This window comes from Saccharomyces eubayanus, chromosome XIV (assembly GCF_001298625.1).
Source record: "Saccharomyces eubayanus strain FM1318 chromosome XIV, whole genome shotgun sequence".
NCBI lineage: Eukaryota > Fungi > Ascomycota > Saccharomycetes > Saccharomycetales > Saccharomycetaceae > Saccharomyces > Saccharomyces eubayanus.
This window is the reverse complement of record NC_030973.1, coordinates 152,855-175,289: the sequence shown is the minus strand read 5'-3', so window position 1 is coordinate 175,289 and position 22,435 is coordinate 152,855. Positions and strand designations below refer to the sequence as shown.

General features: G+C 37.7%; 10 protein-coding genes across 10 annotated transcripts; 7 read left to right on the top strand and 3 right to left on the bottom strand.

The window, feature by feature from the left end:
• Positions 1 to 214: 214 nt before the first annotated feature.
• Positions 215 to 1,462, top strand: RPA49 (DNA-directed RNA polymerase I subunit RPA49; the record flags this gene model as incomplete). The annotated part of the gene is made up of 1 exon (XM_018367521.1): positions 215 to 1,462. The coding sequence occupies one exon, from the start codon at positions 215 to 217 to the stop codon at positions 1,460 to 1,462; it is 1,248 nt and encodes a 415-aa protein (XP_018219645.1).
• Positions 1,463 to 1,786: 324 nt separating this feature from the next.
• MPA43 (Mpa43p) lies at positions 1,787 to 3,421 on the top strand (the record flags this gene model as incomplete). Its single annotated transcript, XM_018367520.1, has 1 exon — positions 1,787 to 3,421. The coding sequence occupies one exon, from the start codon at positions 1,787 to 1,789 to the stop codon at positions 3,419 to 3,421; it is 1,635 nt and encodes a 544-aa protein (XP_018219644.1).
• Positions 3,422 to 3,471: 50 nt separating this feature from the next.
• RAD50 (MRX complex DNA-binding subunit) lies at positions 3,472 to 7,410 on the bottom strand (the record flags this gene model as incomplete). Its single annotated transcript, XM_018367519.1, has 1 exon — positions 3,472 to 7,410. One exon carries the CDS (start codon positions 7,408 to 7,410, stop codon positions 3,472 to 3,474), a length of 3,939 nt encoding a protein of 1,312 aa, XP_018219643.1.
• A 1,116-nt stretch (positions 7,411 to 8,526) lies between these two features.
• Positions 8,527 to 10,266, top strand: NRD1 (Nrd1 complex RNA-binding subunit; the record flags this gene model as incomplete). Its single annotated transcript, XM_018367518.1, has 1 exon — positions 8,527 to 10,266. One exon carries the CDS (start codon positions 8,527 to 8,529, stop codon positions 10,264 to 10,266), a length of 1,740 nt encoding a protein of 579 aa, XP_018219642.1.
• A 315-nt stretch (positions 10,267 to 10,581) lies between these two features.
• Positions 10,582 to 11,421, top strand: MRPL17 (mitochondrial 54S ribosomal protein mL46; the record flags this gene model as incomplete). Its single annotated transcript, XM_018367517.1, has 1 exon — positions 10,582 to 11,421. The coding sequence occupies one exon, from the start codon at positions 10,582 to 10,584 to the stop codon at positions 11,419 to 11,421; it is 840 nt and encodes a 279-aa protein (XP_018219641.1).
• A 142-nt stretch (positions 11,422 to 11,563) lies between these two features.
• TEX1 (Tex1p) lies at positions 11,564 to 12,832 on the bottom strand (the record flags this gene model as incomplete). Its single annotated transcript, XM_018367516.1, has 1 exon — positions 11,564 to 12,832. The coding sequence occupies one exon, from the start codon at positions 12,830 to 12,832 to the stop codon at positions 11,564 to 11,566; it is 1,269 nt and encodes a 422-aa protein (XP_018219640.1).
• Positions 12,833 to 13,653: 821 nt separating this feature from the next.
• On the top strand, positions 13,654 to 14,859 carry RTC4 (Rtc4p; the record flags this gene model as incomplete). The annotated part of the gene is made up of 1 exon (XM_018367515.1): positions 13,654 to 14,859. One exon carries the CDS (start codon positions 13,654 to 13,656, stop codon positions 14,857 to 14,859), a length of 1,206 nt encoding a protein of 401 aa, XP_018219639.1.
• Positions 14,860 to 15,092: 233 nt separating this feature from the next.
• Positions 15,093 to 15,557, top strand: GIS2 (mRNA-binding translational activator GIS2; the record flags this gene model as incomplete). Its single annotated transcript, XM_018367514.1, has 1 exon — positions 15,093 to 15,557. The coding sequence occupies one exon, from the start codon at positions 15,093 to 15,095 to the stop codon at positions 15,555 to 15,557; it is 465 nt and encodes a 154-aa protein (XP_018219638.1).
• A 226-nt stretch (positions 15,558 to 15,783) lies between these two features.
• Positions 15,784 to 18,267, bottom strand: FOL1 (trifunctional dihydropteroate synthetase/dihydrohydroxymethylpterin pyrophosphokinase/dihydroneopterin aldolase FOL1; the record flags this gene model as incomplete). Its single annotated transcript, XM_018367513.1, has 1 exon — positions 15,784 to 18,267. One exon carries the CDS (start codon positions 18,265 to 18,267, stop codon positions 15,784 to 15,786), a length of 2,484 nt encoding a protein of 827 aa, XP_018219637.1.
• Positions 18,268 to 18,575: 308 nt separating this feature from the next.
• Positions 18,576 to 22,268, top strand: SIP3 (Sip3p; the record flags this gene model as incomplete). Its single annotated transcript, XM_018367512.1, has 1 exon — positions 18,576 to 22,268. The coding sequence occupies one exon, from the start codon at positions 18,576 to 18,578 to the stop codon at positions 22,266 to 22,268; it is 3,693 nt and encodes a 1,230-aa protein (XP_018219636.1).
• Between the last annotated feature and the right edge of the window lie 167 nt (positions 22,269 to 22,435).

Here is a 22,435-nt window from a genome sequence, read left to right as displayed (position 1 = left end):
CCAACTGATATTGTTTCTTTAGTGAATTTGCGATGAAAAATTTAATTGCTTGCAGTCACCCGCACTGAAAATTTTTTTTATTGCGATGAGCTGAAATTTTTTAATTCTTTTAACTATAGGGAAGATAGCACTTGAATGCAAGAACAACTATAAGTGTTTTGTAAGTCGCTGTTACTGCTGCAGTTGTTGTGAGTGTTATTATAGTTGTCTAGTCATGCCTGTGAAAAGATCTATTTCCGAAATTGAAATTCAAAGTGTTCAAGATCATCCTTCCGTTGCTGTAGGTAGTTTCTTCAAAGGTTTCCGTGCCCCCAGTGAGACCTCGTTCGAGTTATACAAAAACAAGAAATCTAGCAACGACGAGTTTGTGTTGCATGGTGAGAACGAAAGGCTAGAGTACGAAGGTTCGACTGATCCCGGCTCTCAAGCCTCCAATCAATATGTCGTGGGTCTATATAATCCGGAAAAGAAGAGTATTCAACTTTACAAGGCTCCAGTTTTGGTATCCAAAGTTATCTCCAAGTCAAGTAAAAACCTAAGAGGCCCAAAAATTAAGAGCAAGAGTGATACACGTCCATCTGCTTTGAGGAACGCCTTAGGTGAGGCATTTGGTACCAAAAAGGCTAAAAAGGCTATTGCTGATTTGGAAAGAAATCGTATTGATTCTGACAAATTGACCGATTCCGCTATTGACATTGTCGATTCCGTGAGAACTGCATCCAAAGATCTGCCCACAAGAGCTCAATTGGATGAAATTACCTCTAACGATAGACCAACTCCATTGGCCAATATCGATGCTACTGATGTAGAACAAATTTACCCAATTGAAAGTATAATACCAAAGAGAGAATTGCAATTTATCCGTGTTTCACCAATCTTGAAGGAATCTGATAAAGAAAAGAAATTGGAAATGTTCCCATATCAAAACAATTCCAAGTACGTGGCAAAGAAATTGGACTCTTTAACACAGCCTTCACAAATGGCCAAGTTGCAACTTTTATACTACTTATCCCTGTTATTGGGTGTATACGACAATAGACGAGTGAACAATAAGACCAAGCTACTAGAGAGATTAAATAGCCCACCTGAAATTTTAGTGGACGGCATCTTGAGCAGATTCACTGTGATCAGACCTGGTCAATTTGGTAGATCCAAAGATCGCTCTTATTTCATTGACCCACAAAATGAAGACAAAATTTTATGCTATATCCTAGCAATCATTTTGCACTTGGATAACTTCATCGTTGAAATCACTCCATTAGCACATGAGCTCAATTTGAAACCTTCTAAGGTCGTCAGCTTGTTTAGAGTACTCGGTGCCGTTGTCAAAGGTGCTACAGTGGCCCAAGCAGAAGCCTTTAGTATTCCAAAAAGTACTGCTGCCTCTTATAAGATTGCCACTATGAAGGTACCATTCAAGTTACCTGAAATGACCAGAAGAGGAAGAGGTCCAAGACGTTAGAGTTATATATTGAGCATTCGACTTGTTCTGCTTTTCAGCTGGATGGTTCCAAAGAATACAGAGCAAATTTGAGATAATTTTTCTAATTAGAAAAGGAAGAAAAAAGAACAAAATTTTACCTACATTGACATACGCTATTTTTGTAACAGAGCATATATGTACATATAGATATCTGCAAATTGTAAACTTTACAACCGATTTATTATCAGTGCTGAATGCATCAGTTTTCTGGTAACTTCGGAGATTGCAATTTAAGATTATTAAGTCAATTTTTTTCAAGAAAATGACTAGCAATTTAAATAAGGCTGTGAGACAAGAAGAAATATGAGCGAATGCCAACATGTTGGTATCGGTATTGATATAGGCTCATCGAGTGCTAGAGTTGGCATATATAATTATCACGATAATGTTTTGTTAGAAATGGCACAAGAACCAGTACCATACTACCACGATTCTTCAAGGAAATCATGGAAGTTTTGGCAAAAATCAACTGAAATAATTAAAGCACTTCAAAACTGCTTTCAAGAGTTAAAAATTAACCAATATAAAGTTAGATCGTGTGGTGTTTCCGCAACATGTTCGTTAGCTATCTTTCAAAAAGATCTTACAAACGATACATTGATACCTTATCCCAATGAAGATAATGTAATATTTTGGATGGATTCTTCCGCAGTGGATGAATGTCAATGGTTAAATGCAGAGTGTTCCCAACAGCTTTTGGATTATTTGGGTGGGAAGTTCATACCCGAAATGGGAATTCCCAAACTGAAGTATTTCTTGAACGAACACTCCCATAAGCAAGACAAGCAATTTCATGTCCTTGATCTGCATCAATATATTGCATATGAATTGGGTCGCTTATACCATTGGAGCACTGATAAAATTTCCGTACGGGAAAACAATAATGGAATAGGCAATGATGGAGAGGCATCTGGTTGGTCATCGTCCTTTTACAACGACATTATAAAATTGCCTTCAAATGTAACAATTGGTCTCGCAGGTCTTAATTCCAACAACTCGTCCTCGACAACTACGGTTCGTAGCTGTATCGACAGTTATGCGAGTTGGTTTGCAGTTTCTTCCCCAAATTTGGAGGCTTCATTGTTTATGATAGCCGGTACTTCCACATGTTACATGTATGGCTCTCCCATCACTACTAAAAAAATTCCTGGAGTATGGGGACCCTTTGATACTATACTTGAAAGCAATGGTAACTATTCTGTCTATACTGCTGGTCAATCATGTACTGGTAAATTGATAGAGCATTTGTTCAAAAGTCATCCGGCTGCCAGAGAAATACAAAAGAGTGGCGAGGATATTTATCAAGTATTGGAAAAATCCATTCAGGACATTGAAAAGAAAAACTGCAAATCAATTCATATCCTAGCGAAACATATGTTCTTTTATGGTGACTATGAGGGAAATAGGACGCCCTTTGCAGATCCACAAATGAGAGGTTCATTCATCGGCGAATCCACCGATACTTCAATTTTAAATCTTACATACAAATATGTTTCTATGCTAGAGTTCTTGTCATTTCAGACAAAATTAATTATTGATACTTTTCAGTGTCAAAACTCAGATGTAAGAATTCAAGAATTAAGAGTATCTGGTAGCCAAGCAAAGAACAAAAGATTGCTGTCTTTGATTTCACTGGTTAATGACGGAATAAAAATTAAGAGGCCAAATGAGAATATTGATCTGATGGGTGTAAGGGGTGCTTATATATTAGGAAAATCTGCTAACGAAAAGAAGCAGATTATCGACATTATAAAGGAGAGGGATATCAATGACGACAGCGAGGAGTTCGCACCTTTTAGTGCATACCTAGCTGGAAATAATAGTACAATGGTAAAAAGATTACTTTGTACTAAATATAATATACACTTGGATATGGCAAAACAACAGCAACAATACCACAAGCTTGTCGACGAAGCTCTGAGCGTTACAATCAACTAAAGCCTAGCCTTTTTGTGCATATGTATGTACATAAAGGCGGCCGAACTTTTCTAATATGTAACTCTATTAATATCCACCCATTCAATCTGTGATTTTTGTCTATCATCTCTTTTAACTTTGAAGAAATGGTCGGTAAATGCCGCTGCATTCATATGGCCCAAAAATTTCTCATCATGGGTAATGACAATGAGTTGGAAATTCTTTTGATGCCTTCTCATATTAATGATATTGTGTAAAGATTTTGCTAAACTTTCGATATTTTCTTCGTCTAAATTGGTGGTAGGCTCGTCTAATGCAATGACACCACAATTTGCACCAAACGTTTCCGATAAGGCCAACCGGATGATAATGGACGCAATAACCTTTTGGCCTGCCGAACATCTTCCTCTCATATCCAATTCCACATCCTGTTTATACATTACAACACGGTAATTGTATGATTTGCCCTTCACTGTACTACTAACTTCGTCTGATCTAATCTTGATGGTATCTATATCAGTTCCACTATACGTACGCTTCCATAACTCATCGATTATTCTGTTTATGTCTTGCATCTTTAACCCATGATATTTCATAATGGCACTATCTAGTGCTTTAGAATAAACGTCTATATCATCAGTGACAAAAGACCTGGTTTGTAATTCTACCCACTCTTTGTGATAACTTTTCTCAACATCCTTATAATCGGTGCGTAATTGGTGGGTTAGTGAATCTATTTGATTTTGTAATTGTTTCATTTCACCTAATTTACCTGCATTCTCAGAACTCAATTTCTCAAAATTAGTTCTCAGCCTCAATGATTCCTCTTGATATTTGTCTCTTTCGGCCTCTGCATTTTGAACATCCAATTCATTGATCTCGGCTTCTATATTATGAAGTTGTGATTTCAATTCGATTAATTCTAAGTTTTGTTTCAAATTTTTCTCCTCATTATTTGAGTCTGCAAGTTTCCTCTTTTCCTCGTTCATTTCATTTAGTCTAGAGTCAAGTTGTTCCTTTAGTTCTTTCATTTGAACTTTATTTGATTCCAGCTCTTTCACTGTTTTTTGTAGTTCGTTAAATCCCCTTGATTCAAAGTCAATAGCTTCATTATGAATGGTTTGGAATCTATCTATCAGTCGATTAACATCAGCCACAATTTTTTGCTTATTGTTAATTTGCAGATCGCGTTCGTTTTTGGTTATGTCCAAGACATTTTGAGCTTCATTTTTTTTATTCTGCAAAGAAATTATTTGTGACTCTAAAGCTTCAATTCTTGAATCAATATCCTTAATGTTTGCTTTCTTCAATTTTATAGAATTATCAATGTTTTGTTTCCGTGTTAAAGAAGATTCGATTTCAGAGACATTTAATTCCTTCTCTTTGATTAAGTTGATCATTCTTGAATTTTCTCTCACTTTTTCGTCCTTTTCCATTTGTAAATCTGATATGTTTTTCCTTAATTCACGTAAAGAATCATTCATTTTCCTTTGTTGGTCTCTCAGTTCGTCGACAGTTTTAATACCATCTTCACTGGTGTTATAAATGGATAGCTCGTCAGATATTGTCTTAGAGCTGTGTTCAAGTTCTTTAACCTCTCGTTCTAGATAAATGAACTTTTCAATCAATGGACGAATTTCAGATTCTGCAAATTCTTTTTCATTTTTTAAAGTTGTGGATTTTGTTTCTAGTAAATCTAGTTTTGTTTTAGAAGCTTTTGTTTCTTCTTTAGCTTTATCAAGAGCTTCCTGAGCGTTTTCGATTTTTTGACACAAGGAGTTTAGTGAAATGATATGTTTTTCCAGTAATCTTAAACTATCAAGATATTCTTTTTCATTTTGGACGGTTTCTTTTAAAGTTTTTTCGAAATTTGCATCCGTTTTAGTTTTCAATTCTTGTAATAACTTGCTTTTAAAGGATTCATTTTCGAATTTCCTTGAACACAAGTAACAGCAACTGTCACGTTCAGCGATTTCTAGGGCTTTCCTATTAAATTCCAAAGTCGTTTGATGCATTTTCAGGTTCTCCAACGCAGTCTTGTAGGACAATTCAGTTTCTTCCAGAACATCATTATATTCATCAATTGTACAATCTTCAGGCAAGTTTTCGTTTAGTAGTTGTATCACTTTTTGTTGTGAATGCAGATTATCGTGTAAATCCTTTTCTATGGTGTTGGAATTGTACAAGGCATTAGTATATTTTCTATCAAATTCATGTATTTCTTTATTATTTACAGCGATATTCTTTTGCATGTTGATAAACAATTTTTGAAAATCGATTTCTAAATCAGATTTTTGAAAGTCTTGCGTAATGGGGAAAATCTGCCTTATTTTAGGATCCTTTTGTAGTTTTTCAATGATATTCTGTAAATCACCTGACTTGACATTAAGAGATTTTCTGACCAGCCCTAGTTTGGCATATAAATCTGCTTGTTGATTTGTTTTCATTATACGATCTTGGAATTTCTCGATCTGGTTTTCCAAAATTATCATCTCGTTGTTTTTCTCTTCGATTTTCTGAGTTAGTTTCGGTATGGTATTGTCGTTTTCCCAGGCCTGTAACTTTCCCTTATATGTATTCAAGTTTTCCAATTCATGATTGAGATCGTCTTGAGTGGACAAGTTTTTAAGCAACCTCACTTCTTCAGTAAGCTCTTCCGTATCATGAATTAATTTCGTCCTATCCTTCTTATTGTATTCCAAATTTTGTGAGTCTACAGTTATTGATTTTACCAGTTCCGATACATTTGTCTCCTTTATTAGAATTTCTTTAGCAAACTGCTCTGCAGTGTTCGATAGATCTTGAAAAATACGAACCTGGAACTGCGACATCTCTTGATTTGTTTTAACCATGTCGCTGTTGTTATTATCTGAAAGATGTTGAAATCTCTGTTGGAAGTCTTCTTTCAATGAGGCGAGATGACTCAGGTTCTTTTCGTATGCCTCCTTACGAGCTTCTAGTTCACCCTGTCTTCTGATAAGAGAATTGGAGTGGTTTTGCAAAGATGATTGCTGGTTTTTCAGGTTTGAAATATTCATCTCCAAATCTTTCAATTGATGATTCTTTTCCGTCAGGACTTTGGAGAAATTAGCCAACAAATTCTGTAAATCCATTTTAGACAAGTCTAAGATTTCAATGGAATTTGATAATCTTTCCACTTGATCCCTTATAGAGGTCTTTGAGTTTTTCAGATTTTCCACTTTGGATAAGATTTTTTGAAAATCCTGATTTGATTTGAATAATTTATCAGATTGTTCAGTAATTTCGTTTAATTGAGCTTCGATCTGTGACACTTCCGCATTAAACTGGTCTATTTTAGATTGTAACTGGTGGATATTGAGTTTCATTGCCTTGGATCTGTCCTTGTCCAACTTCAAATGCTCCACTGATTGCTTCAATAATTTGATATCTACAGACATATCTTTCTTTATGGACTTCAAGTTGTCCAGAGCTTTTGTGAACTTCATCGCCTGAAAGATCTCATCAAATTTCTTTTTAAGATTGGATGGTTCACTCAATGGCCAAAGACTATCTTCCTGATGACAGAAGATCACATACTCCAAGATCGCCTTCGGGACACCTAAATAGAGGGGCACCTGCGCATCCAGTTCTAAGGATCTGGTAGACAGAGTGCTACGGTCGCCACTATTGTTGATAGCGACCAATTGGCCTTCCAACGTCTTAAAAGTGGCAGTTGTTTTTTTCATCAATAGCTGAATATTCCTGGTGACGATCATATTAAGTCCGTTGGCGCTCGTGAACGCCAGCTTAACCTGAGCTCTAATGTCCTTTTCACCAGTTATCTTCGGGTCATGAATGAAGACTCCACCTTTGCTATTGGGGGGGAGATCACCCGTGGTGGCGTACTTCAAGCATTCGATGATGGTTGTTTTCCCAGAACCATTCATGCCGACTATCAAAGTCAGTGGTTTGCCAAATTCGATGGTTTCCCGGTCATTGGAGTCGAAGGACCGTATGCCTTGGATTGACAGCTTATAAATGGCACTCATCTGGGCACTTCCCTTGTTTCCCTTAGCGTTACGCCTTTTCTATGAAAGATGCTACCTTCACAAGGTTTTAAGATCTCCATTTATCGATTAAATTTTGAAAGCCGCTTTGAAGGAGAGGATGAGGCACCGAATAAGAGCGATAAAAAGAGACAAGAAGACGAAAGACGTTAATGACAGTCACTACGAGCGTACGAGAACAACGCTGGTTCTAAGCTAGCCAAGTCTCGTACGCACACATCTTCCGTTGCAGTCGCCGCCGCTGCAAGGGCACGCAGCAGGGTAAAACCAACCAGAGGCAATGCAGCTTCTAGCCAAATTTCTCTCAAAGCCCTAAATAGGCTCCCTCACTTGATTTCCTCGAGTTACGCACACATGCAGCACCGTTAATAACAATCCAAGAGAGGCGCCGCCAGCTGTGTGTAATAATAATGTAAATCATACGTACAGTACCGTCGCCTTTATTAGCCAACCAGCCGCCATTACAAACGATCACCACCAATGCTTAGAGAAAAGTGTACTCGCTCACTCTTTCTCCAATGTCTCATCGACCATCATGCTAATCTGAAAGAGAGCTTATATCACTATGTTATCAGAACCATGGAAACTGGGCGGCTAACAGCAACCGAAGTTACGTCGGAAGTGATATGTGGTCACTCGGCACGGCGGGCCTGTGATAATTTCTTCTTTTTTGCCACCGGCCGAGAGAGAAGAGGAGAGCGAAAAAGTATAAAAGCGACGCCGTTTTTGTTTCCTCCCAGTTCCTTCTCCTGTGGCCTCCACACTCGCATTCTTGGCAAGTTCAGACTCGATTCTCAACAAACACTAAAGTCAGTACTCGGCATCCTTATTGTATTGTATTGTTTTCGTATCGTATCGCATCGTATCATCGTATTGTACACAACTAACTCACCAGTTAAKGGTTCTTCTTACAATTAGTTACGCTACCGTACCCATTGCTACAACCTATACTTTCAAGCAACTGAAAAGAATATTTTTGTCTATTTTTTTCGTATTGTAGTTTTTCTCTGATTTAGTATCATTTCTAGCACTTTTTCTCCCAGGCAAGCAGATTACAGGAAAAAACGAAAAAGAAACAAACACATCAAAACACCAACTATGCAGCAGGACGACGATTTTCAAACTTTTGTAGCTACCTTGGAATCATTCAAAGATTTAAAATCTGGTATTTCAGGTTCTCGTATTAAGAAACTAACCACTTACGCACTTGATCACATTGATATCGAATCAAAAATCATATCTCTGATAATAGACTACTCAAGACTTTGCCCCGACTCTCATAAATTAGGTTCTTTATATATCATTGATTCAATAGGTAGAGCTTACTTGGACGAAACAAGATCAACGAACACGACAAGTGCAAACAACAAGTCCGGCACTTGTACCCATGCCATAAACACACTAGGCGAAGTAATCCAAGAACTGCTATCCGATGCTATCGCAAAGAGCAATCAAGACCACAAGGAAAAAATCCGTATGCTTTTGGACATTTGGGATAGATCCGGCTTGTTTCAAAAGAGTTATTTGAATGCCATCAGGTCGAAATGTTTTGCCATGGACATAACAAATAACACCACCGCTCCCCCACAACAGTTGTCATCGGACCCCAGGCAGAGGTCGAAACAGATTTTGTCGAATTTAAAGGCAACTCCTCCCTTAAACTTGACCATAAATGTACCAACGAGTTTAACTTCCGCAGATCCAGCTAAACAACAAGCCGCTTTATTCCAACTAATAGCTGCCTTGCAACAGCACTTCAATCCTTCTTCTTCCTCTTCTTCGTCTGCGCCCACGACCGTTGTTCCGCCATCGGAAACACATACAATTACTGAGTACGGTAGCAGACGTGAACGTGAAAGAGAAAGAGAAAGATACAGCTCCAGGAGGAATAGATCGAGATCCCCTCCTCCACCTCTTCCCCAACCATCCGCCGCTAGAAAGGACCGCTACCCATCTGTAGCTCAGGACCAATACAGTATAGGCGCCCCAAATACGACCTTTGGCACAAACAACCATCATTTATACCCGGATGAACTTAACGTTTCCAACAACCCTCATTATAGACCCAAACCCGTGAGCTACGACTCCACGTTGCCACCAGATCATATCAAAGTGTACAGTCGTACCTTGTTCATCGGCGGTGTCCCACAAAATATGAAAGAATGGGATTTGGCCAACGTCTTAAGGCCCTTCGCTGAAGTGCAAAGCGTTATTTTGAACAATTCCAGGAAACATGCCTTTGTCAAAGTTTATTCAAGACACGAAGCTGAGAACGTCTTGCAACATTTTAATAAAGATGGTGCTTTGCCGTTAAGAACTAGATGGGGGGTCGGTTTTGGCCCAAGAGACTGTTGTGATTACCAGCACGGTTACAGCATCATTCCCATGCACAGGCTCACGGATGCTGATAAAAAGTGGTCTGTAAGTGCCCAATGGGGGGGTACTTCCGGTCAACCTCTAGTTACTGGTATTGTATTCGAAGAGCCTGATATCATCGTGGGCGAAGGTGTCTCTTCCAAGGCAATCTCTCAAAAGATGCCCACCGATTCCGGTAGAAACGGTCCTCGTTCCGGGAAACCTAATAAATCAGGAAGCATATCTTCATTATCTCCTGTACCTTACGGCAATGCCTCCTTAGCGTCTCCTCCACCACAACAATACGCGCAACCTATAATGCAGCAACCATACGGTTACCCCCCTACCCAACCACTTCCACCACAAGGACCTCCACCAGCCGCTGTCCCCGTTCCCCAGCAACAACAATTTGATCCCACTGCTCAGCTGAATTCTTTGATGAATATGCTAAACCAACAACAGCAACAACAACAACAAAGCTAATGTTTCTTTTTCTCTTTTGTATTTTTATTTACAGTATATAAAACTACTCCTACCTTTATATATATATATACTTCTTCTATCTTCTTTGGTTTTCTGTTAAATGAGTGTTATCACATATTTATACAACTAATATATCCCCAAATATTGTATTATTTGAATCTTTCTTTATTTCACCTCTCTTTTTCCGTCATGTTCTCGGTTTTTTGAATTTCAAGAGCAGCTGAAGAAAAATGAGAAAAGGAAAAGGAAAAGGCCAAACAGAGGCTCATAAAATTGTACACTGCATAAACGTATGCCATCACCCTGCACCACAAGATGAAGGCAAACTTAATGTTAAAGAGAAGGCTGGCTACTGCAACAGCCAATTCCGCCTTGCCCAAGATCAAAGTCGGAATATTACTATCAAGAATCCCCATAATTATACCAAAACTAAATGAACTGGAAAAACACTACTACGAATACCAATCAAAACTGGAAAAAAGATTGATGTGGACATTTCCAGCATATTTCTATTTCAAGAAGGGTACTGTAGCGGAACATAAATTTTTATCCCAACAAAATGGGCCCATTTCTAAGAAAGGTGGTATTTGGTTTCCTAAAGGTATACCGGACATCAAGCATGGCAGAGAAAGAAGTACCAAGCAGGAAGTTAATCTGCCTAGTAGCAATACAGCGAAATCCGCCATAGATAAAAAAGAGCATAACAAGGACGATGTTAACAGACCCGTCATTCCAAACGATAAAATAACGGAAGCTGATAAATCAAATGATACTAAGAGCCTCGAAAGACAATTAAGCAGAACTTTATATCTTTTAGTAAAAGATACCGAAGGTGTTTGGAAATTCCCAAACTTTGACTTATCTGACGACTCAAAGCCCTTACACATCAACGCGGAGGATGGATTGAGATCGTTAGGCGGTGACCAGATACACACTTGGTCCGTTTCTGCTACCCCCATCGGTGTTTTGAAGGACGACCAGAATAGCTCAGCAGAGTTTATTGTGAAATCTCACATTTTGGCAGGGAAGTTCGATTTGACAGCCGACAAGAATGACACATTTAAAGACTATGCTTGGTTGACAAAGGATGAAATAAATGAATGCGTTCCAAAAGAATACTTTAGCCAAACCGGGTTCCTTTTGGCGGATAATTGAGATCGCGAAGAAGAGGTACATTGATAATGTTACATATACGGCATGTATATATATACATATATATAAATTTATCCTTAATTAATACATGTAAATATAAAAGTATAAAAGCAGTATAATTTGACAGTATTCTTTCGAAGTCACCCTATTTTCTAGAATTGAATCTACTCGGCCTGTCTTTGACGATTCTATCGCTATTTTTTATGACTCTTTTGCTGTGGTTGTTACTGCTGTTATTGTTCTTCCTGCGTTTTTCAATTATTGAGCTATCAAACATATCTTTCCAGTATGTTATTAGATTTTTGTCGCTCTTTACAAAATGGTTTGATAATGTGTCATTCTTGCCTGACAAAATGTACCATGATTTATCGGGATAAAATTTCAAAACTAGGTCAGATTTGTGGTTGGCTAAAGATTTGGATTCGAGTAGTTTAGCTTCGTTGAGATCGTAGAAATACACCATTTCATCCTCTGTACAAATTCCTAATATTTTACCCAAATGACACACGTCTAGTGCTACTACGGCAGAGTCTAAATCTTGAATTATTCTCTCGCAACATAGTGACTTTAGGCTCCAAATATAACAGTTCCCATCACTGCTACCAGTGACAAAGTATCTTCCCCACGGATCTATTTTGATACCAGTAATGGAACCAGTATGTGCTTTGATCTTGGTAGATATTTCTAGCATTTCGTCTCTTACTTTCAAAATGATCAAATGACCACTCTTAAAGCCAACAAAAATGTGACTTCCATTATTATTCCATGCTATGGAATATACAACGTCGTTAGGATTAGGGCTTATGTCGCTAACATTCAAAGAATGAACAAGACGATGGTCTTCCTTAACGTTAAATAGATATATTTTTTCCGATTTGGTTGCAGCTAGTAACCAATTTCCTAAAGGATCATAAAGGCAGCTGTTGACTTTGGTTTTGCTTCCTAATGATAGTGTTCTTAATTTAGATGCTTTCAGTGTTATCTCATTGATCAGCAGTAAGGATATCTCTGATGAATTACTCACAATGGCCATTTGATTCAAGGAAGTAGGGTTCCAAGACAGATCAGTGGCCAGTTTATCAGATCCACAACAGTCTGGAATATAAACCTTGACAGACTTATCGAAACTTGCGTCTTTGATGAACCAAACCGTCAAAGAGCCGTCCATTCTACTGTATGCCATTGATGAGCCTGAAGCATGAAATTTCAGAGAAAGAACCTCGTTGGGGGTTACAGGGGTGGAAGTAAACCTTGAATGGGAACGTGAACTGACGTGAATAAACCTTTCATCCTCAATATCACTTGTGTTATTCTTCGAAAGCGTACTTTCCAGGTATTTCGATGTTACCGAAGCAGCTACCTCGGAAGTTATGGTTTTCTGGTTAACAATATCAATAGTCCCACTGGATGACATGCTGAATTGTTCGTTTTGCTGATCTTTTTTCCTATATTCTTACTAATATCTTAATTCTCCAATATCTACTCTAGATACGTATATAAAAGCTTTCCTGAAAATACACAGATTATAATCCTAAACATTTATGCTGCGGTGCAAGGCTTTTTTTCACCTAATCTACATCTGTATATAGCATAGTAGGTGCAAGCAGGATATTCGTGTATGGTAAATAGAATACATCAGCAGAAAAACGTGCTATTGCAGACACAGCTAAGATGTTTGCTGGGCCCTGCGAAAAAATTTCCTCTTTCACCCTTGTAACTAATTAATATTTTGTTTCTTGAGTAAGGCGTTTTCCTAAAGTAAGAGAAAGGGTACCTTAAAGGTCATATCTAACTCCCCCTAGCAAACTTTTTATCAAAAAAATGGCACTTTCTGTAATAACTTCCATACTACATAAATACATATACCAACATACATGCGGGTGTATATCAAGTATTCACGAAATTGATGAAATGAGTATAAAATAGAAAATATTCCGTTGTCTCTCGAACGTACCTCAAGAGGCCTGAGATTCCCCGCTATACCTGATAAAAGGCAATAAAAATTTTGTGATTGCAAGCTTATAAAGCCATAATTCCTCACAAGTTTGCGCGAAAATTAGAAGATGTCATGTGTTGCGACCCGATTGGTATGGCATGGCATTCTTCTTTTTTTTTTCTTATATAGCGTCGCTAAAATGGGAAGTCTTGAAAATGGCAGCGATGAGATCAAAAAGGATAAGTCATTGTATGTTCTCTCGAGGCTGAGATACTAGTTCTTGACGTGGTTGGGCAGAGATGGCTGGACCAAATGGGCGAATCAACCAAGTGAGGAGAAAGGGTATCTATTCTACAAAGAGGGGAAATGGTGATAACTTACTGCTAATGAAACGCCAAGGAAAACATGGCATACAGGAAGCTGAGAGTGACGAATTATCGAATCACGAGGCCTCTTCTCCCACGAAGAAGCGTGCTAAAGCAGAAGATATTATTGCAGATAGGACTAGAGTGGTGGAAGGCATGTCGATGGCTACGTTTGATTGCAGTAATAAAATTGGGAAGCTGTTTTCTGATTCCGAGATAAAAGTTGACAAGAGATCAGAAGAAGAAGAAGAAAAAGAGGAAGTAGGGGACATTTCCGTATCGCTGATACAGAATTTGAAGGACGAAGACATCGAGTCTATCAAGTGCAGAAACAACAATCTTTTAGACAGTAAAAAACTACTATTAGAGGCGGAATTATCAGCAGTTGAAGACAATCAAATCTTTTCGTCTTCATTCCCTGAAGGAAAGAAATTATCGATGCAAAACTCTTTGAGCTCCAGAGATCAAATTGTTAAAAAGCTTCAAACAAGGAAAGACTACGTAAGCAAGTTTAACCTACCACCTTTGTTATTTTCAGACGAGCTGCTGAATGAGGTGGAACCCTTCATGCCTATTGTGATGGATATATTGAAGGGACGGGTCTCCTCTGCCTATTACTTCAAGGCAAAAAATGCATACAGGAATTCCCAAAAGGCCTATCTGTCAGTAGATGAGTTTAGAAAATTAAACTTAAACAAATTTACTGCGGGATTTTATGGATTGAAAAGGCAATTGAGGGTTGGCGAAGATATTGCTAAGAGATACAGAAGGGAATTGACACATAACCAACCTGCAACACTGAGATGGTGGGGGGTGACAGATTTCTGCAATTACGTTTTGGCGCCAGAAATTCTTGCGTCCTTTTGTATTCGCCAATTAAATTTCTCCAGCAGATCTCATTCACCAAAGTTGCAAGATAAACTCAGCGAAAAAGCCTACTACTACGACCCCGAAACAAGGGTACTAGCATACGATTTATTCGAAGATACGATCGAGTACGGCCTTATAGTCGCAGATTCTGATCCAATAGAGCAGTGGGAAACCGCTATAGAGGAAGACCGTCTGCAAGAACTGAAGCTCGATGTGCACTACTATTCTAGCAAGAGATGGCGACAGCCCGCCAATGGTGAGGCCAAATGATAGATTCCTATTTATTATCTGCATCATACAATAGAATTCAATGTGATAGCAACGCTGTATCATGCGGCACGAATACTGAAAAAATTTTCTTTTCGTTCCGCTCCACTTTGGGCAACGGTTGTATTAAGGTCATCGATGGGTTAAAGAAACTCCTTTTGCATTGAAGGGCACCTAGGTTGTATTAGAGCATTCGTTTCCTCTTCGAACCAAAAAAAGTACAGAATACGATAAAGATGTCCCAAAAAGCCTGTTACGTTTGTGGTAAGATCGGCCATTTAGCCGAAGATTGTGATTCTGAAAGACTATGTTACAACTGTAACAAGCCAGGTCACGTCCAAACAGACTGTACTATGCCAAGAACTGTTGAGTTCAAGCAATGTTACAACTGTGGTGAAACCGGTCACGTCAGAAGCGAATGTACCGTTCAACGTTGTTTCAACTGTAACGGAACCGGTCACATCTCCAGAGAGTGCCCTGAACCAAAGAAGGCTAGCGGTAGATTCTCCAAGGTTTCATGCTATAAATGTGGTGGTCCAAACCATATGGCTAAGGACTGTATGAAGGAAGACGGTGGTAACGGTTTGAAATGTTACACTTGTGGTCAAGCCGGCCATATGTCTAGAGACTGTCAAAACGACAAGCTTTGTTACAACTGTAACGAAACTGGCCATATCTCAAAAGAATGTCCAAAGGCTTAGATGAAGGAGATTTTTAAGAAAGAAGAAAGAAACAATCATTTTATCATGCTATATTTCATAAGGGGAAAAAAAAAGAAAGACACAAACAAACTGAATATGTAGAGTTTATTTTATACCTTTTCTATATTTCGTTTCATTGTTTCCTCCCTTGGTTAATTTCAGCGATTCTCTATCAAGAAAAAATTATTACAAAACATAATTACATATTTAATCTATATAACTAACCTTATTCCGAACCTTTATAAATAGCATCTGCTAATTTAATGCTCTTCGAACAATTTTTCACGTCATGAACCCTAACCATGTCACTACCAAATCCAACACACGATGCGACTACGGTTCCGGTGGCAAAGTCCCTTTGTTTTGCGTCTACGTCCTTTGTAATGTGTCCAATGAATTTTTTGCGCGATGGGCCTAGCAGAACAGGGATGTTTCTGAAGTTTATATAGGTATGAGAATCTTGTGTGTCCATGATGAAAGAGTAGTTCTTCAACATGGGAATTTGTCTAATAATTTGTAAGTTCTGTTTCCCATTCTTGGCAAACCCAAGCCCAGGATCTATTATTATTTGCCAACGCTTGACGCCTTTTTCGATTGCTCTCAAGTATCTTTCTCCAATTTCTTGTCCTATATTTCTAATTAATGTTGTGCTGTCTTTCAGTTTATCCAACTGTTGAATGTCAGTGTTGTTCACGAACTCTTGTTGAACACAATCGCCTAAGGCAGAGTCCTCGTAATGTGTCAATTTGTTCATCGTTGAAATATCGCCACGAATGTGTGAAAGGATATAACAGACTTCTGGATTTTCGGCAATYACGTCCAACATGTTGCTATCAAAAGATCCTCCAGAAATATCGTTGATAATATCCACTCCAGCCGCAATAGCCTCTTTAGCGACGTCGGAACGGTAAGTATCGACGGAGAGTATAAGTTTTTCTTGTGGCAAGTTAGAGTTTTCTCTGATGGATTTAATTAATGGGATTGTCCTCTTTAGTTCTTCTGCTTCAGATACTTGAATAGAATTAGGTCTAGTGGAACACCCTCCAATGTCGATGATCACGTAGTCATGCAAAGTCAATGCTTCTTTACACATGTTGGCAACACTATTCATTTGACTTTGAATGTCAGTAAAATGGTCACCTCCATCTGAAAAAGAATCTGGGGTAGCGTTGAATATACCCATGATATATGTTGGTGAAATAGTGATTCTTTTTGCTTCTCCAGTTAATTCATCGATGGTGGTTATCGTTTTGAATTTCAGAAACCTAGATTCCGTATTATCACGGGAAGGTAACGGAACTAATTTCCATAAAGTATCTTCATCATTCTGCTTCTCGTATATTTGTTTTAGATAGTCTACTATAGGTTCTGCTGTCACAGGATGAAGGTAACGTGGTGATATTAGCTCACATAGTGGCTCAAGAACAAAAGTTCTCTCTAACATTCTAGGATGTGGTATATTTAAATCAGCTTCATTTACCAGTACATCCTCCCCGACACTATTCAAATACATGACGATATCCAAATCTATTGTTCTGGGTCCGTTATCAAAATGCTTGATTCTTTGCAATTCTTCGTACTCAATTTTTTTGCATAATTTCAATAATTCTCTTGGAGCCAATAGAGTTTTCAGTTCAATGCACCCATTCATAAAGGGACTTTGATCTTTGAAATACATTGGTTCACTTTCAAAAACAGACGAAATATTCAGTATTCTAATTGTTTTTTCCTTCGATAGTAACTTCAATGCCATTTGAATATGCTTGAGACGATCTCCAATGTTTGAACCAAATGCTAAGAAAGCCGTTTTCCATGTATCTTTCCCCTCAACAAATGTGTTTTGCAATGAAGGTAAATCAAAGGCGGTATTAGAAGTCTCATTATCGCCACAAGGCTGTTCATTGTCAGTGGTACTCAAGGTTTTGATATCCCTAGGCTCTCTAACACAACTCACCCCTACACCCTCAGTAGCCGTAATTGCGTTTAACTTCAAAACCTTGACTACAATTGGCAATTCTGGAAATTTTTGGAAATAATCGTTATTGGCAATAATACCTGTCACAGATTCCACTAAGGCTTCAACGGTCTTGAAGTTTGAAGCTTCTACAAATTTCACAACATCATCGATGACATTTTGCACTGGGGGTGCCAACTCAGCCTTCTTCGACCAAGGTAATTTTATATCCAACGTGACATATTGCTTCCTGAGCCTTTCAAAAGTGAAAACACCAATCAAAGTCAGCATTTTCAGATCTGATATTCTCACAACATCAAATTTTTTTTGATCTGGATTTTGTCTGTCTTGTTGAATGGCGCAAGAAATATGATCACTTCTAATGTGTATCGTATCTGCTTGCACTTCTAAATTCAGTGATTCAACACCGGCATATGTAGCCATAACAAATTGAGATAAAGATTTAGCTAAATTGGAAACAGAGCCCCAATTTTTCCTCCTGCTAACAAATTTTGTCAGATCACGAGAAATAACTGCGTAATTTAAAGAGTACTTTAAGTCATCTGTAGCCGCTGACTTACTGAAATCTGTGCCCATATCTAAACTTAACAGGCATTTCTGAGGCAGCAATTGGTTCCAAGAATCTGGTCCCAGAACCGTGTTCATCTCTAACTTCTTGATATGCACATAGTCTTTCATACTGCCCAGTGTAACGGTATGCCTTGCAGAATTAACGGTAGAAAACAGCTTTGACATAGTCAAAGGAAAAGATAAAAACTTATTGATGGAATGAAGTGGTATCACTGTTAAAATTTTTGCATTTACTGAGGGAAAAATCCTTGCTTTTCCTGTTTGCGATGACCTTGTAAACTATTGTGAGTGTTTCCAAATTTTTCACTTTTATCACGATTTTTGCGCAACAGCTCCTGTGCAATTGAAAATGACTTCAAAATAGGGAAAGTACACGTGAAATTATTACTTACAAAACATAGCTAGAATATAAAGTATACTAATATATTTGCTGGCGAGTTTAGTACAGTGTAAAAGTATAGCATTACTGAACGATGCCCGTCCAAGGGACTGATCCTAAAAAGAGGCAATTAAGGCTGATATCGGTGGCATTCAAGGAAGCGTCTATCGATTCACCTTCCTTTCGTGCCTCTGTGAATTTCTTCCAAACCAGAGTGGATGCATTAGAGGATTGGGTAGAGAAAACGGTGGACTTTTTTGATCAGAAGTACAAGGTGTCCTTTGAAGATTTTCAGCGGGCCAAAGAAACTCTACTATCACAATTGTTACCTTCTCCTGTCCTATTAAGTAACGGTTTTGTCAGCAACCAATCTTTTACCCCCCAACTGGTAGACAGTTTTAACAAGGACTACTACGATTTTTCGGTCAAACTGTTAAAAATTGTAAAGGGCGATGATTCCAGCCATTCAACTGCTTTATTGGAACTGATGACTAATGCAGTTGAACCATACAGAAATGTAAGAAAAAATTTTGATATTTACCAAGGGAAATATGACAGCATGTTGGCATCATACCAAGCTATAAAGGTTTCCAGTACCAGTTTAGAACCTTCCTCTATAAAGAATGATGCTTTGGAGTTATTTGAAGTCCAAAAAAGTTATCTGAAAGCCTCTTTAGATCTCATAAGCGCTATATCAGTAGTAAAATTAAGCTTAGACAAATTTATATATGAGTCAATGAAGGTACTAAAATGTAAGAGCATCCTTGCAACGAAAGATTCCGGAAAAAAAATCGATTTATCTCCTTGTATGAATGACTACTTGGACAGTTACTCCATATGGGTGGAAAATTCAATTGAAGGCTCCAAAGTTTTGAATTCTGACATTATTCATGCCAAAAAGCAAGCCTATGGTTACACTCTAAAAAGAATTACCCCATCCAACGACACGAGTGACTATAATATCAGATCGCTACATTCTTCAAAACTAATATCGAAAGATACAGAGGCACCTTCAAAATCGCCTGAAAAATTTGGATGGCTCTACATGAAAACGCAAGTTGGCAAGCCAAGTAGAGAGATATGGGTCAGAAGATGGTGCTTTTTAAAAAATGCCGTATTTGGTATGTTTCTTTTATCGCCCTCGAAGACCTATGTAGAGGAAACAGATAAGTTTGGTGTTTTCCTTACTAATGTGCGTTATGACCCAGAAGAAGATAGGAAGTTTTGTTTTGAGGTAAAAATCTTTGGTAATAGAGTAACGGATTTACATGGTAATATATCAAGGGATATCACGCTGGTTTTCCAAACATCCAATTTCCGAGACTTAAAATCATGGTTAAATGCATTTGAATTGACAAAGAAGTACGTTATGAACTTACAGCATAATRGTCTTGAATACGAGCTCGCGTTTAAAAGATTTTCTCCAAAATATTTTGAATTTGCCTCTAGTACGACTACCTCTATAGATCAATTGATAACAACTTTTGACAAAGAGACCGAGTCTTTATATGATACATTAAACTGTTCATTATCCGAGTATGATATTCTGACTTTGGGAGAGGAGAAAGTTTTTCAATTTCAAATGCCTACGACGCCAATATCTACTAAAATGACACAGTTGGCTATATTGTCAAACTTCCTCACAAAGGGTAGTTGGTTTCCTAATGCGGTGCTTGCAAATGTATGGGGCACCACGGATTGGAGCGAGTACACTATATTACCAAGCAAAGGAAAGAAGCCTTCTTCACTTTTAACAAACGACGGTAAAAGGCTACCGATAAGAAATTCTACTGTATATCCCCATTATTATTCTAATGAGTTGAAGGTTCTTGATCTGCAGTTCAAATCACTTGTCTTTTCACCGGACCAAAGATTAGAGAAACTACCTGAAGAACTTTTATTATTCAAATTTGAAGCATTTTGGTGCCCCAACAAAAGACAAAAGTTTTCGGCAACTTGTTTCTGCACAAAGGATTATATTTATTGCTACATGAACTCTATGGAGTTCATCTGTCTCACGAACATCAATCTAGCTGATATTGTTTCAGTAGAAACCGATAAGACATCAAAGAAAACTTTAAAATTTTATGATGCCAGCGGTTTACAGATGAAGGCAATAATCTTGTTTACTGACTATAAACTCATTGCCTCTAAATTGCAGTGCCTTTTGGAAAACAAGGCTTCAAAAAATCCAAATGGCAATGAAGAAATATTAGTGAAACTTGAGCAGATGGAGAAGGATTTTCAAGAGAAAAAGCAAGAAGAATCAAATAAAGCAGAAAAAGAAGAAAATTCCAATAATAAGGCTATGAACAGTATATCCAAAATGATAGGATCTCATGTAACGTTTTGGGAGATGCCTGATGACGCATCTTCTTTATTGAACAGGCTCAAAAAACTTCAAACAGAATACACAACTACATATGATCACGAGTATGAAATTTCCAGCAAAGGATTGGTTCATATATTATTTGGTGACAAGTCGGGAGCCTTTCCAAAATGTCTATTTCTAGCAAGAAAAAATACGAAAGAAAACATCAAATCGTTTTGGCATAAAGAAAAAGATGCCAAGGACAGATTACAATTGGTTCGTAAAATACCATTCCGATTGGATATGACTGACAACTTCTTGAATACTGGAAAATATCTCAGAGATAGAGAATCCAAACCAATTTTTGTTACTCAAAGAATTGTCGATATTGTTGAAAACAAATATTATGAAATTGATCTGGATCCCATTTTTATTAAAGTGCCATTTTGTCATCTACTAAGAATTTCAGTCAAGTTTGTCATATCCGAGTCATATGATACCGATAACCGTTTAGAAATTAAACTGAATCTGACGGCAAATAGTTCTCTACTCCATGTTTTGTACAAACTAGAGTACATTGATAGTAGAACTGGGGAAGTAGTAAAGAAATTATCTTTGGCGGAGATGGTGTGCCAAAACTGGGTATTAAAATTTACATATAGCGAATTCCTACTGATAAGAAAAGTGATACGGTACTATTTAGAGAGAATTGGCAAGCATGGGAAAGTTATTAAGGCTGTTAAGCTATGTGGTATTTTAGGCGTTTCTAACAGTAAAAATGAAGAACCAACCGGTGACAAGAGCGATAAATTTGAGAAAAGTGAAAAGATTCAATATGACATAAAGTATTCATGCACTATTTTGTTCTTAATATTCATTAAACTGATGGTTTACAGGATTACCAATTTAACATTTGTATTTTTTAGGATATTGATTGGTATCTTATTGTTGTTTGCTGAAAAATTCTCGCATATTAATCGGAAAATGGTAATTGGGTTGTTAGCATCTATTATGTTTAGCGTGTTTTTATCAGGAAGAGCATCAGTTTCCTACTGGTCCGTAAAGAGGGCTGAAAAAATATTCCAGGATCGCCTCGGATCAGATAAATTCACAATGAAAAGAGCCATTTACATAAGTGATTCAGATCTACTGACCAATCAATTATCAGTTACACCGGATAGTCCCATTTTTGAAAAGTTCAGTGACGGCAGTTTCACTAAAGATTGCCAGTACAGGGAAACGCGGAAAGAGTTGGCGATGAGGAGGAACGAACTGTTGATCGAATTAAGGATACTGCAAGACATGGAGAAACAGCTAGTACAGGGTGACTATAAAAAGTTTTTATCAGACGAAATTGATAAATGTTCGATGGTGTCGATAGAAATGGCTGATCTTTGGTCGAATGACACACAATTGCAGAAATACTGCCTCAATTGTGACGAAGAGCTTAAAAAATTGGGATCATCCCTAATATGAACAACTAGAACCATTATGTAATAAAAAATCTCAGTATTTTAGCATTATAAAGCATAATGACATTAACACTTACCAACAAGTGTTTTGAATCAAGTGTATAGAAGCTAATTAAGTCTTTTCGTTTGGAGTGATATATAATGAACAACATGTTGAATTTAAAGGTTCCA